Source organism: Brachycentrus maculatus, unplaced genomic scaffold (genome assembly GCF_059751285.1).
Source record: "Brachycentrus maculatus isolate JH-2025_06_01 unplaced genomic scaffold, ASM5975128v1 h1tg000037l, whole genome shotgun sequence".
NCBI classification, from domain to species: domain Eukaryota; kingdom Metazoa; phylum Arthropoda; class Insecta; order Trichoptera; family Brachycentridae; genus Brachycentrus; species Brachycentrus maculatus.
The window spans coordinates 1,132,101-1,147,243 of NW_028280791.1; the positions used below are offsets into that span (position 1 = coordinate 1,132,101).

At 31.1% G+C, this 15,143-nt stretch overlaps 1 protein-coding gene across 1 annotated transcript in view; it reads left to right on the forward strand.

Moving 5' to 3' along the window:
- Window positions 1-251: 251 nt before the first annotated feature.
- The window catches only part of Root (ciliary rootlet coiled-coil, rootletin), an 84,385-nt gene continuing 69,493 nt past the window's right edge, over window positions 252-15,143 (forward strand). The window contains exon 1 of the mRNA XM_088275991.1: window positions 252-752. Coding sequence (XP_088132117.1) covers window positions 252-752 — 501 coding nt within the window. The remainder of the gene's footprint in view (window positions 753-15,143) is intronic.

Below are 15,143 nucleotides of genomic sequence, written 5' to 3' on the forward strand. Positions count from 1 at the left end.
ACGACTTTTTATTTTATTTTTATTCTAAAAGCAATAATCCGCAAAGCCTCTACTGTTATGGGCTTGTCTGCAGGTAGGATAGTACACCACACAAAATACACCACAAATACCCAGACGAATAGTTTTCTTTTCTTAAAACAGTATTTTTTTAAAAACTAACACTAATGAAACCATAACGATGAAAGTAGTTTTATTGTGATCTGTTTTTTAAAAGCATTTTTTAAATTAAAAAATTAATTTGCAAAAGTAAAATGGAGAAGGTGTCATGGTTGACCGCTCGTTCAAGAGCCCCTTTAAATTTGAAAGGAGCAGCACTTTGGGCGCTATTTTCTCGAGCGGCCTTTGATAAGGACGTCGAAAGATCTGAAGGGAAAGAAGATGGTTCCGACGATGATGAAGGGGGTTTTAATCCTCCCGCACGCGATGTACCCTCGCTACAGCCAACAGAAGACACCGAGGGGGGTGTGTTTGAGAACTTCACCCCTATTTCCACCTCCAGCCCCCCACATCTCGTGTCTAAACAATACGGTTTTCCCGACCCCCCGGCTACCGTTTCTGATGTGAGCACGGCCAGACAGGCGAACGGAATCAGTTTGGTTTTTCCCGCCGTGTGGGAAGCAGCGGAAGTCGGAGACCGGAAGGAAGGGCTGCAGAGAGGGGGGTTCCGGGTGGAGGAAGCGTGGGACAGATCTACAGAAACGCAGAATATTGGGAGGATCGTGAGAGCAAACGCTGAGGAAGAAATGCCTGTTGTGAGTTCTGTGATAATCCTGCACATACTTGTTCACGTTCTGAGCTTTCATTCCTACTAGCACAGTATTATAATACCTTCTGATTTATTTTATAAATTGCCTTTTTCGTATTACTTGTCATAATGTCGCCATATACAATAATTCTTGAGTATTTTTTTATAGCCTCTACTCATTCACGATTTCAGCTCTAACAAACAAAATACATCGTAATACCAATAAATAAAGGATATAGATATACGAGCAACAAAAAAAAACAATTACAATAATTAACTGACATAAAGGATAATTTAAAATAAACTATTTGATATACATGAATTAAAACATATTAAAATGAGGATTTAAATTCAATTAAACACTTGAATAATCCACTGAATTGAGTTTTATTTTTATTTTCGACTAGTTTCGAAAACGACGATTGTTTTCATTTTCTGGTACAAATTAAAACTAACGAATAAAAATATATTTAGGTGTATATATATAGGTTAATAAATATAGGTAGGTGGGTTAAGGAACAACATTTTTTGTAAAAGGAAACATTGATAATAATGGTGACGTATTTTGAAACAGTATATTATTAATTATTGTTTTATCTGAATTAAAATTTTTATGTATTTCTAAATTTTCTAAATTATTCATGACTTGACCTTTATTTGTAACAGAGTGTAATAATTTAAGTGTATGAGAGTCAAATGAGTGGTTAGTTAATGCCGAATAATAATCATGTCATTCCACAAAGTTAATGCCGAATCAATAAATAACTAAAATGAGGAACTATATAACATGCCAAATTAAATTTCAGTGCAAAAGAGTTGAGAGAGGTTTTATTTTCAAAATAAAAAACTATGAATTGTTATTTTCAAAAAAAAAATACCCCTTTTGATGGTTGTTGAAAAATTGTATTCACTTTTAAGTTGTTTATGGACGATATAGAAAAAGCATTTGTTATATTGAAATCTAATTAGTTATATCAACTTTATTTTTACATCAATAAGTCAATTAGTCAATTTGGTGGATAATTTCAATTAAGGACCTTGAGACAAAAGCAATACACGTCACAATAAAAACTTACAGGGTTTGTACATATAAATAAGAAGTAAAAATAAGAAATAATAAATGGTAATCAAACGGGAGTTTGCCTTATATGTTTTTGTAAATCATTTTTGAAAGATTTTAAATTGATTATATTTTTTATTCTTGCAGGTAGTTTATTAAAATGTTTTATTCCTATAAAAGAATAGTGGTTTTGAGCTGCACTAGTATTATACTTTGGGGTCTTTAAGTTATTTTGTGATCTTGTATTTCTAAAATTATGTGTCAATAATGTTTCCCTTTCTTTAAATATTTGTAAAATTGATGCTCTTTTAAAAATCGATTCTACAGGAGTGCGCTAAATTCTTGGAAAATCAAGTTTGATGGATAGATCCTACGCTTTTTTAAGATAATTTTTACAATACATTTTTGTATTATTAATAGAGGATTTATAGTAGTTTTATAGGATCCTCCCTATCCAATAATTCCATAATGTAAAATTGATTGTATCAAGGCAAAGTATATAGTATACAATGAACATTTTATTTTTCAGGAGATTGTAATAACCAAATATCTTCTTTAACATGTTACACAAAACATAATATTGTAGCTTATTAAAAGGATTTGCAATCGTTGACAAGGGATATAAAAATTGATAAATGAAAAATAATTGTGTTTTAGTTCTTTAGTCTTTAATTTTATTTCTTAAATATTAATGAATTATACATTTTTAAACATATTACGACTAAATATACGGCAATGATTACTTTGTGTACAAACTAAATATTATATAAGTATTATACATGTCCGTCTCCGTGGTGTAATGGTCAGCGTGTTTAGCTACCGTGCTGGAGGTCCCGCATTCGATTCCCAGAGGGGGTGAAAATAAATATTAGTGATTTTACATGTAATATTTATTTAATATCACCCTGGACTGGTTCCTGAAGCGCAAGAGTGATCACCTTGCCTTCATGTAAGTAATGATCAAGAAAATACTACGTCAATTCGATGCAGTGCCCTATGCACCATTGGGTGCGGATAAGGGTTATAAGTAATTATACATATGTCGATTTTTGTTTTTTGCATAAACTAAATCAAATACATGCAAAAAAGAGTTGTTGCTTTTTTAATACATACTGTTCAAAGACTAATAGAAGAACTGAGAAGTTTTCTGATTATTTTTTGCTAGGCCTAACTCTTGTCTGCCTCCGTAGTGTAATGGTCAGCACGCTCGGCTACCGTTCTGTAGGTCCCGGGTTCGATTCCCAGGGGGGTTCAAATAAATATAAGTGATTTTCCACTGTAATATTTATTCAATATTACCCTGGACTGGTACCTGAAGCGGAGGGCTGATCGCCTTTCCTCCATGTGCAAAAACGATCAAGATAACACTGCGTTATATGACGCAGTGCCCTATGCACCATTTGGGTGTGGATAAGGGTTTTATTATTTATTTATTAAGCCTAACTCAAATTTAATAAATTTGTTTGACTCTCATATTCGTTGCATCTACAAAAAAATGTCATGCCCGGTGTAAAATAAAAAAAAAAATCATTTACGTATTCCTCAATTCTTTTCTTTTACGCAACTAATTAAAATTATCACGACCACTTTAAAAAGGTTCTGGTTCCAACTCAAATGTATGGAATTGAATCGTGGAGTTGGCAAAAATGAATGAAAGTAGACTGAATGCAGTCAAAGTGCGATCTCTCAGACAAATGAGCGGCAGAACGGTGTATAATAGATGTTCGAACGGTGATACAAGGAAATAATGTAAGATAAGCATTATTAATAAAACTGAGAAAGGTGTGTTCAGATGTGTTGCCGTATGGCGTAATTTGCACAAATTATTACATCTTCTGATAGAATGATTCATTTTGTGTCACCCTGTATAACCGTAGGAGCGAGGCTGAAATTAGCACTATCGATAAAATTAAGAAGGGTGTGTTGAGATGGTTCGGGCATGTGAATCGAATGTGTGAAGAAAGAATAGTAAAACAAATTTGTGAGACGAATGTGGTTTGTAATATAGAAGTAGAAGAAAGCCGAAGAAAACTTGGCATGATCAAGTATTTCAAATACTTAGACGGTCAGGTCAGGAGTTGAAATAATTGGCGGGTATGTATGAGGAGATGCATGCATGTGGAACAGCCGAAGATTGTTTGGAAGACAGATTGGTGTGGCGTTCTATTACCTCTGCGTACCCTTCTGGGAAGCGGCGTGATGGTTTTTTAGTATTTTTTTAACTTTAAAAATGTAATTTGATCTATATCCCCTATTTAAATACAAACTACATATCTGATGCAGATAATTATATTTAAAGTACACAATATGATACGTGTGATATGTAATGTATCGTAAATATAAATAAAGATGTGACCCCATGAAATTACCACGCGTCAACAAAGTGCAAAAATATCAATGGTAATAAGTATGTAATACGTGTGTGACCGGGGCGGTGTCTGACCCCAAAAATATTGACATAATTCGACCCCAGACTGTCTGCAAGAACCGGCTCATTTGCAATGGGCACACATTGTGAACGATAATAGCATTAGTCATGCAGGGTTAACATCTAACCTGACACAATGTATGCGAGTGATATCGCTCACTCCTCTCAAGAACGTCATAAATAAAAAATCGTCAATTTTCAGTTCTGCATGTTTTCGGAATGCCCAGAAAATGTACTATATCCCAGCAAAAGAGGCATATTTTTAACTTAATATTTACCCGCAGAAAGTGTTGTTTTGTATTTTAATGAAAAGGTATTGTTTAATTATTTTTTGAAATATACTAAATATTTTTCAAATGGAGAAATAACCTTCAGGTTTTATCTAAAAAGATCTGTTACACAGTAAAAAGTTCAGTAAGTGGCTTGATATTTATTTTTAATACATTGTATTATATTTTTAAACTTTAAAAACGTATTCCTGAAAAATCTAGTATTTTGATTTATGACGTTCTTGAAAGGAATGCGATATGACACCGCACGGTACGATTTAGGGCGCTTGTGCACTACAGGAATTTTACCGTCCGGCAGTCCGGTTAGCATGATAAAACGGATGATTGGCTTGCGCTTTTGGTCTTCTTTCTTCGGATCAGTGCGCCTGATCGGTGCGTGAACACGTTGCGCGTAAATTCGATCACGCTAAACTGTCGTAGTCACTTTTATTAAAAAAAAACGGACTGCCGGACGGTAAAATTACGAGTAGTGCACAAGCGTTGTAAGGCCCAACATACGATAAATCGAAACATAATTATATTATAACCAGTGTCTGGATTCGATACTCCTTTACATCGAATGAAAAACCTCGGCAATGATTTCGCGGACCATATCGATATCAGGAATATGTCACTTCCTAACTATAAAGCAATAATAATTACAATAATTCAGGCTTATGCATAATTCATTGTTTTTATACGTTAATCCTTGTTTAGTAAAGTACTTTCGAACCGATAATATACTTAAATAGAGAAAAAAAATCATGAAGTATACAATATGTAATATAATATGTACAAATTAGCTACGGCTATTAATAAAGAAAAAAAAACAACCCAGGTAACATTTGACGTAATTAAATTTTGTGCTTAAAATACCGTTTTTGCGTTAAAAAATATTAAGTTTTTCTTCGAAATAAATATACGGTTTTGAAAAAAAAGAGTTATTGCAGCTTAATTCTCTTTAAACCCAGGTAAAATAAGATATAATTGAATTTTTTGCTTAAAATACCGTTTTTGTACTGAAAAAAACGTGTTTCTTTGAATGAAATACATATGTACATTTATTGTTTTGAAAAGAAATGAGTTACTGAAAGGTCCTTACCTTTTTTAAGTTAAAGAATTATAAAAATATTTTTTCAATATGTATTCTAAAAAAGTAAAATTCAGGCGGTGCTTATGGCACTACATTTAATCATATCGGTGTTAGCTCTATCGCAATTGATATGATAGCAGAGTGGTTGGTGCTGCGCTCCAAATTCATATCTAAATGAGTACAATATGTTTGACGGATACATTATATAATGTTAATCACAAATAATAATTAGTATTATTGTTTTGTTTTATTCCGATCATGCTTCTAGGGAGTGAATCCAGTCAAGTACCTAATGACTGCTAGTTTATGCTTACAAATATCGGAAATGTTAAATGCCTTATAAGTAGATTACACTATCTCATTTTCGCATTTAAAATTGAATCGCTTCAATATAAACACCCAACTTTTGATTATTCACTAGACACATACTACTTTGATAATCTATATAAAACTATTGACTTTAAAGTACTATGCACAGTACTTACTTTAAACTCAAAAGTTAGCTTTAATTACGGGATTTGACTCTCATTGCAGGAATTTACATGACTTACTTATAAATAATAGAGATTTAAAATATTTAGTCGGGTTGTGATCCCGTGGTTAGTGTCACGGACTCTTGAGTCAGAGTTTCTGGGTTCGAACCCCCCCTACCATAAATTAATGCCTATTTTTTTAATAATGAGCCGTTTAAGCTTACATAAATAGTATGGAAATAGGAGTATTTTTATAAATAATAAAAACACAAATATTTATCTTTAAAAAAAAATATATAAATTGAATATTGGGAATTTAAAAGTTTCCCGACTAGTCATCAGGGGTTTTAAGTAATTACGATTTAGGTTGGAATGACATTAAAAAATATTGGTGAATATGTTTTTTTTTAATTATGTTTGGATTCCGGTATTGTAACTAATAATATTTTTACAGAATAAAAAAAAATAGCTAGTCTTGCACAAATTTAACATATGGCAAACTTTAGTGAAATTTTTAAAATAACTAAAATTGTAGAGGTTTAAATTTAAAATGAAGAAGGATCAGGAAAGGAGTGAAGGGGCAGAGATAGAAGAAATCCAGGAACGATTTTTTTAATTAATGGTATTTCATTCTTAATTAATGACCTTACTTTTAAGTCATTGTTTTGAAATACATACACCCATATATATATTTGACGGGTGTTTATATAAGTCCGCCTATATAGTGATGTGGTTAGCGCTTTAGGTTACTGTGCCTAAGGTCCCGGGTTCGATTCCCTGAAGTGCAAGAATAAAAATTAGTGAATTTCACTGTAATATTCATTTAATATAACCCTAGACTGGTACCTGAAGCGGCGGGCTGACCAACTTTCCTTCATATTTAATGTATTTACCGACCAAGATAACACTGTTTTTTATACCATCGGGTTAGAAAAAAACAGGGAAATCACCTATTTATAAGTGACATCAAAATTATTTTGTAATTTTACAGTATGTATTAAATGTAAGTTTATTATATAGTTATACTTTTATGCATGACAGTTTATTTTTTTATTTTTAGATTAGTTAGGTGAAAACCTGTTAATGGATTTTTCTCTTTAAATTTTATTTTGTTTTGTTATTTTTGTAAATTTTCTGTTGGTTTCCTAATAAAAAAAACTTAACTTTAATGTATTTAACCATCAAGATATCATTGCTTCTACACGTTCTGGTACCTTATGCACCATTGGTTGCGGAGAGTTAAATTTTAGTAGCTTTAAAAAAGATGCGGAGCTAGATAGAGTCCCACAGGACTCTATATCAGCCGGGTAGCTCGCCAGCTACTCCCTCAATGTGTATATCGTGTATGCAATTTCGTATAGCATAGCAAGTGCCCTAAATATTGTTTACCCATATTTATCTAGCAACTATACGTTGTATGTAATTCTGCAGTTGTAGTTACCATTAAGTTTTCGCTAATCAGTTTATCTAGTAACATCAGCTGTTGGATTCACACGTGTCTGATCACGTGGATCGTAGGTATGTTAGATATATCGCTCACTCCTTTCAAGAACGTCATAAATCAAAAAACTTGATTTTTCAGTTGAACGATTTTAAAGTTTAAAAATATAACACAATGTATTAAAAATAAATATCAAGCCACTTATTGAACTTTTTACTGTGCAACAGATCTTTTTAGGTAAAACCTGAAGGTTTTTTATCCATTTGAAAAATATATAGTATATTTAAAAAATAATTAAACACTACCTTTTCTTCAAAATGCAAAACACAACACTTTCTGCCCGGTAGCGGGTAAATATTAAGTTGAAAATATGTCGCTTTTGCTGGGTTATAGTACATTTTCTAGGCATTCCGAAAACATGCACAACTGAAAATTGACGATTTTTGATAAATGACGTTGTTGAAAGGAGTGAGCGATATGTATGTAGTGAACTGTTAAATGTTCGTAGGTATAAATATTAATATTTTTACCAGGAAATCCTGCTAATTTACTTTATATAATAAAGTAATACTTCTTTCAATCTAACTAAGTAACACCGCTTTGCCGCGGGAGTAGGCAGAGAGAATAGAATGCTACACCAATCTGTCTTTGTAATCTTCGCCTCTTCTGCATTAATGCATCTTTTTATTTATGCATTAATGCATCTTCATATACTCGCAGTTATTTCAGACACCACCTGACTACTTTTAAGTATTATAAAATCTTGATTATGCCAAGTTTTCCTAGGTCTTCTTCTGCTACGTAATTTAATATAATGCTTTTTTAAGAATTCACCTAAAAGTTAAACAAAAGTCATAATGTTCTTTTTTTTATCGAGGAAAACTTTTATTTAGCAGAGACTGTTTTTTCCGTATTCTTCTTCATTTATGTTGAGATGTTGATTTAAAAAAATTAATATGTACTAAGTGGAAATAATCCAGATTTGTGAACAAGTATTTAGATACACTCAAAATATTGTATAACATCTGGGATTATTTACAATATACATATGTGACGCCTACTTTCAAAATCCGCCAGATCCAATTTTAAATTAAAAACTCTATAGGAATGCTAATTGTGGGTTTTATTGTTTAAAATATTTATATTCTTGAAAACCCTGCTAAACAATACTTAAAAACAGCGTTGTACCGCCAAATTCCGCTTCACGGAACTTGCCTTCTGATCCATATCCGCCAATCAGAGGGCGGGGATAGGTCAAAAATTAAGATGACGTCATTATCGAATTGTGTCTCGTATTTTTTTAAATACTAAAAAAAATGGGGAAATTCTCTATTTCATAATATTTTATCTGAAGATAGACAAATCTTTCAAACATAAATGTTACCCGGGGAATTTTGCATTTTTGTAAAATCGACTTACATGGATCTGGCGGACTTTGAAAGTAGGCGACACATATCGCTCACTCCTTTCAACAACGTTATATATAAAAAAAAACTTGATTTTTCAGGAGATCGTTTTTAAAGTTTAAAAATATATTAAAATGTATTAAAAATAAATATCATTCCATTTATTGAACTTTTTACTGTGCAACAGATCTTTTTAGGTAAAACCTGAATGTTTTTTCTCCATTTGAACAATTTTTATCATATTAAAAATATAATTAAACAATACCGTTTCTTCAAAATGCAAAAACAATACTTTCTGCCCTGTAGCCGGTAAATATGAAGTTAAAAATATGCCACTTTTGCTGGGATATAGTACATTTTCTGGGCATTCCGAAAACATGAACGACTGAAAATTGACGATTTTTGATCTATGACGTTGTTGCAAGGAGTGATCGACATATGTAGTGTTACCTCATACATGTTTTCTTATCATAACACTTAGCGTAGAATACCTACGTTAAAGTTAAACGGGTACAAGGAGCAATGTCATTCGTGACATCCTATTGACGGAACTCCCAAAAAAGCTGTGATAAATTGTCGTAATTAATATGAATTTGCCAGCTAGTTACGACTTTTTGAAATCGGATCGGTTGGCAGTTGTGATAATTTTTCTGATTCGAGATTGGGTTTAAGAGCTGGTCCAGAGATGTCCGGTTCACGCGGGCGTGGTGTGTCAGACGGTCATGGCTTACGAAATTTGTTCTATTTCGGCGATTTCACGACAGATTTTATACTAATCAATTACACCAATGATACTTAAGGCTGAGATCTCAAATCTAAACACGATCGACCGCGTTTTGATTTGAAATTTCTAGATTTGAACGTTCCGCGAGGGTTAGAATATACATATATTGGAATTAGATTTTTTTAAAGAATATACAGGTGTATTGAAAACGTATTTTTATATATTTTTTAACCTTTCAATAACTCTAATCTTTTCAAAACCATATATGTATTTATTTCGAAGACAAACTAATTTTTCAATACAAAAACTTTGTTTTCTAACCGTCTAAATGTTGGTCTAACCCTCATACGCACCTAATGGTGTATAGGGCACTGTATCGTATAGACGCAGTGTTATCATGATCGTCTCTTACATGAAGGCAAGGTGATCACTCCTGCACTTCAGGGACCAGTCCAATGAAATATTAAATAAATATTGGTGTGTAAAATCACTAATATTCATTTTCACCCCCCTGGGAATCGAACCCGGGACTTTCGGCACGATAGCTTAACACGCTAACCATTACAACACAAAGGTGGACAACGTCAAATAATCGATTGCAATTTATCTTTTATTGGGTCTTATGGAGGAAACGATTGAAATATTGAGATTTTTTTCACTAAATTTAATTATGTTTTGTAATGCCAATTTTATATTATATAGAAATACTAAGAACAAGTTACTTAAATCATACGAGATTATGTCTGGTTTACGTTCATATACATATGCACTGATTATGTAATTTATTTAATTTTTATATTATTTTTTGACATCTCATCAAAGATGAAGAAGAATATGGAAGTCTGGGCATTTACGGGGCTGACGACCGTCATCGGCATCATTATATAATAATGGGTAGAATTGGTGAATGTTACACGTGTGTAAAGTGATCACTTAAACCAGCCGATGACGGTCGTCAGCCCCGTAAATGCCCAGACTTCCATATTCTTCTTCATCTTTGATGAGATGTCAAAAAATAACATGAAAATAACTCCTGTAATTGGAGATAATCCAGATTTTGTGAACAAGTATTTGGACACACTCAAAATGTTGTATTTAATTTTTAAGTATTAATTTGCAAGAAAATTAAAGAAACTTATTTTTTTTTTGTTATTCTAACGAATGTAAATGATTTTAAAATATTTTGTATATACAAGCATGTTAAGTTTTTGGTATGGTAGTATAACACTCTCCTTATCGTTTATACTATATACTTTGGTATTATACAAAGTAAACGATGAATGATGCGGAGAGTGTTAGATTCAAAGATATTTAATAATTTTTTTTGCTGGGTACAGCTGTCGGGTAAGTTAAATATCTATTACAATTAAGGCGTACTTAACTAAGGTCGACAATAAGTTACATTCGTGAAAACTGAAATCGGAAACCGATACGTGTTATAAAAATTTAATGTAATATTTTTGTAATATTTCGCCAGTCATGGCTTCCTTGTACTTTGTTCCTGATGTAATAATAAATCATTTTAAAATTTCCAAATGACCTCTTACTCTGGAAAAGTTTACTTGCAACATAATCTAAACTGTTTACTTGATGTCGGACGATATAATAATGATGTTATTATATCGAGAATAACTTATGCGGACTTTGGTCGTCTTGAGCACGCTCTAAATATAACATATCGTCATGTGCATGCATAAATTGTAAGCATTTTTTTTTATAATAGACTCATTATTTGCGATGTAATATTGTTATGAAAAGATAATAGTATAATTATGCACATTTTGCTCACTTGAAAGTGAAGAAAGTTTTAAGTGTGACACTCGATATCTCAAACATGAAAGGAGATGATTTCATTGATATTATATTTATTTTATTTATATATTTATACATATATGAAATAATAGTAAAAATAATGCAAATATGTCTATAAATTTGACTTAAAGAAGTATTTGCTGGTCGTGTTACGGATTCAAATAAAATCAATTAATTAAATTTTAAAAATAACCGTCACATTTTATTTGATTTTGAATGTATATATATATATATATATATATATATATATATATATATATATATATATATATATATATATATATATATATATATATATATATATATATATATATATATATATATATATATATATATATATATATATATATATATATATATATATATAAATATACATATATATATATATATATATATATATATATATATATATATATATATATATATATATATATATATATATATATATATATATATATATAAATATATATATATATATATATATATATATATATATATATATATATATATATATATATATATATATATATATATATATATATATATATATATATATATATATATATATATATATATATATATATATATATATATATATATATATATATATATATATATATTAAATAATAATAATAATGCCGGGCTCTGGTTCCGTGATGAGTGTCGCGAACTCTTAAGTCAGAGTTTTCTCGCGTTCGAACCCACTCTACCACAATTTGATACCTATTTCTAATAATGAGCGCTTAGGCTAGCAGAAATAGTATGAAATTGAAATATTTGTGTAAATAATATAAACAACAAATACACCCTATTCTCCTTTAAATTTAATGAAAAATAAAACCCATGTCAAAAAATAAAAGAAACCTTCATGAAATATATGTGGGAATCTCCAATTTATTTTTCGTACTAGAAGACGATTGTATATATTTATATATTTTTTTTTATTAAATTACATTAAAAAAAAAAATGGGAATAAATTTTTGGACGCCTTCAAAATATTATGAATAAAAAACGAGCAAATAAACACCGTGTCGCTTCTGTGTAGAGCCTTTTGCACCATTATGATTCAGATATGGTATAAAGATGACGAAAAAATCATAAAGGGAAGTTCTAGCAGATTTTCATCTAAGAAAACACTTCTTCTAACCCTTATCCGCACCTAATGGTGCACGGGGCACTGCAGCGTATTTACGCAGTGTTATCTTGATTGTTACTTTTATAAGGACAAGTTAAATACTCCTGCGCTTCAGGGACCAGTCCAGGGTAATATTAAATAAATATTAGAGTGTAAAATAAGTAATATTTATTTGCACCCCTCCTGGGAATTGAACCCGTAAACTCAAGCACGGTAGCTAAGCAGGCTAAACATTACACCACGGAGGCGGACAAACACATTAGTCTTTTATTTCTTGTGAAAGTAAATTGAACCTGATTGTCTATCAATGATAAACAAACATATATGTATTATTGACAACATATTGATCAGGAAATCCCAGACGTAAACTTCAGCTTCGATCCTGTTCCTCAGACTATGGACTCTTGCCTAGACCTGGTCACTGATGCTGTGTTGTCTGCTCGGAGTATTACGTGTTTTGTTTGGTAAATAATCAAAAAAGATATACAATAATGTGTGTGTGCGTATGTAATAGATATTTGCGTAATCGCCCGGTCTAGACGGTCGTTATGAACGCCATTAAACGTTCGACGCGTGGTGAACGACGATCATATCTACGTGTACACATATGCATACTTGTAAGTTACGTAGGTACCCATAGGGTTGGGGGGAGGGTGCTTAACTAACTTACGAGTAAACTATGTAGGGCAAAAGATAGTTTAAGTCCGCCTTAGGGGTGTAGTGGTCTGCGCGTTTGACTACACTGCTGGAGGTCCCAAGGTCGATTCCCAGGTTGGCCAGAATAAGTATAAGTGATTTTTCACTATAATATTGATTTAATAATACCCTGGACTGTTATCTGAAGCGTAGGGCGGATCACCTTTCCATTAAACGTATTTAATGCATTTAACGATCAAGATAACACTGCTTCCTTATGATGCAGTTCCCTATGCACTATCAAATTCAGAAGGGCTAGAAAAAGTTTGAATGATTTATATATGATGATGTTTCAGAACTCTTGTGATGGTATATTTACACATAAACATCACACACACACACATATATATATATATATATATATATATATATATATATATATATATATATATATATATATATATATATATATATATATATATATATATACACACATATATATATATATATATATATATATATATATAATAAAACCCTTATCCGCACCCCAATGGTGCATAGGGCACTGCTTCGTATAAACGCAGTGTTATCTCGATCGTTTACACATGAAGAAAAGGTGATCAGCCCTCCGCTTCAGGTACCAGTCCAGGGTAATATTGAATTAATATTACAGTGAAAAAATCATTTATATGTATTTGACCCCCCCTGGGAATCGAACCCGGGACCTTTAGAACGGTAGCCGAGCGTGCTGACCATTACACTACGGAGGCGGACAGATATACATATATATATATATATATATATATATATATATATATATATATATATATATATATATATATATATATATATATATATATATATATATATATATATATATATATATATATATATATATATATATATATATATATATATATATATATATATATATATATATATATATATATATATATATATATATATATATATATATATATATATATATATATATATATATATATATATATATATATATATATATATATATATATATATATATATATATATATATATATATATATATATATATATATATATATACCTGTTTACCTCTTAACTTAAACTGTTTTAAAGTTAAAAGTTAAAATGAAATACTTAATTTTATTCTACGTGGACCCATTAGAAATTTCACTTTTTTTTTAATAATGTCAAATATAAAATATAAAATGTAAAAATATAAAATAATATATAAAATGGTAAAATATAAACAAAAAAGTGGAAGTCATTACGAAATTTCATGAAAAATATCACAAAATAATATTTTTAAACTGAAAAAAAGTTTTACGTCGAATGACATCGTTAAGTAGGCCGAAGTTATTCACTTGGTTGACAGCGCGACGCTTTTTTCCATTATAAAAAAAATGCGCTGAATCAGACGAGCCTACTAAAATTAGCTATTAAATAATGGGTTGCTGGAAAGTCATGATTTATTTTACATTAGGGTACATCGCTTTAGGGATGAAACGATCCGGTAGTACGTACCTTAGGGCTCATATCGATTGTGCCAGGCTGTGCCGCCCAGTGTGTATCAGGATCGCATGTCCAGAAGGGGTAGTAGATACGACCGCTTATATTATGTATATTATAGGGTTGGTAACGTTATAATATATTTTAATTTAATATATTTATTTGAATTTTTATGGGGTTAAGACATGGACCATTCGATCATGTAACGGGTGGAGAGTAAACGAATTCTTTATGAGGTGTCCATGGTATACAGGCAGAAAAGCAGTGCCTACCCTGGATTATTCGCTTTCCATACAGAAACACGACCAGTGCCTACTATACCTTATCCTTACCCAACCCTACTACCTACCCCGATAAAAACTCTGTGCACGATATTGGTTGTAGGAACATACTAAGAAAACGGTACCCATGG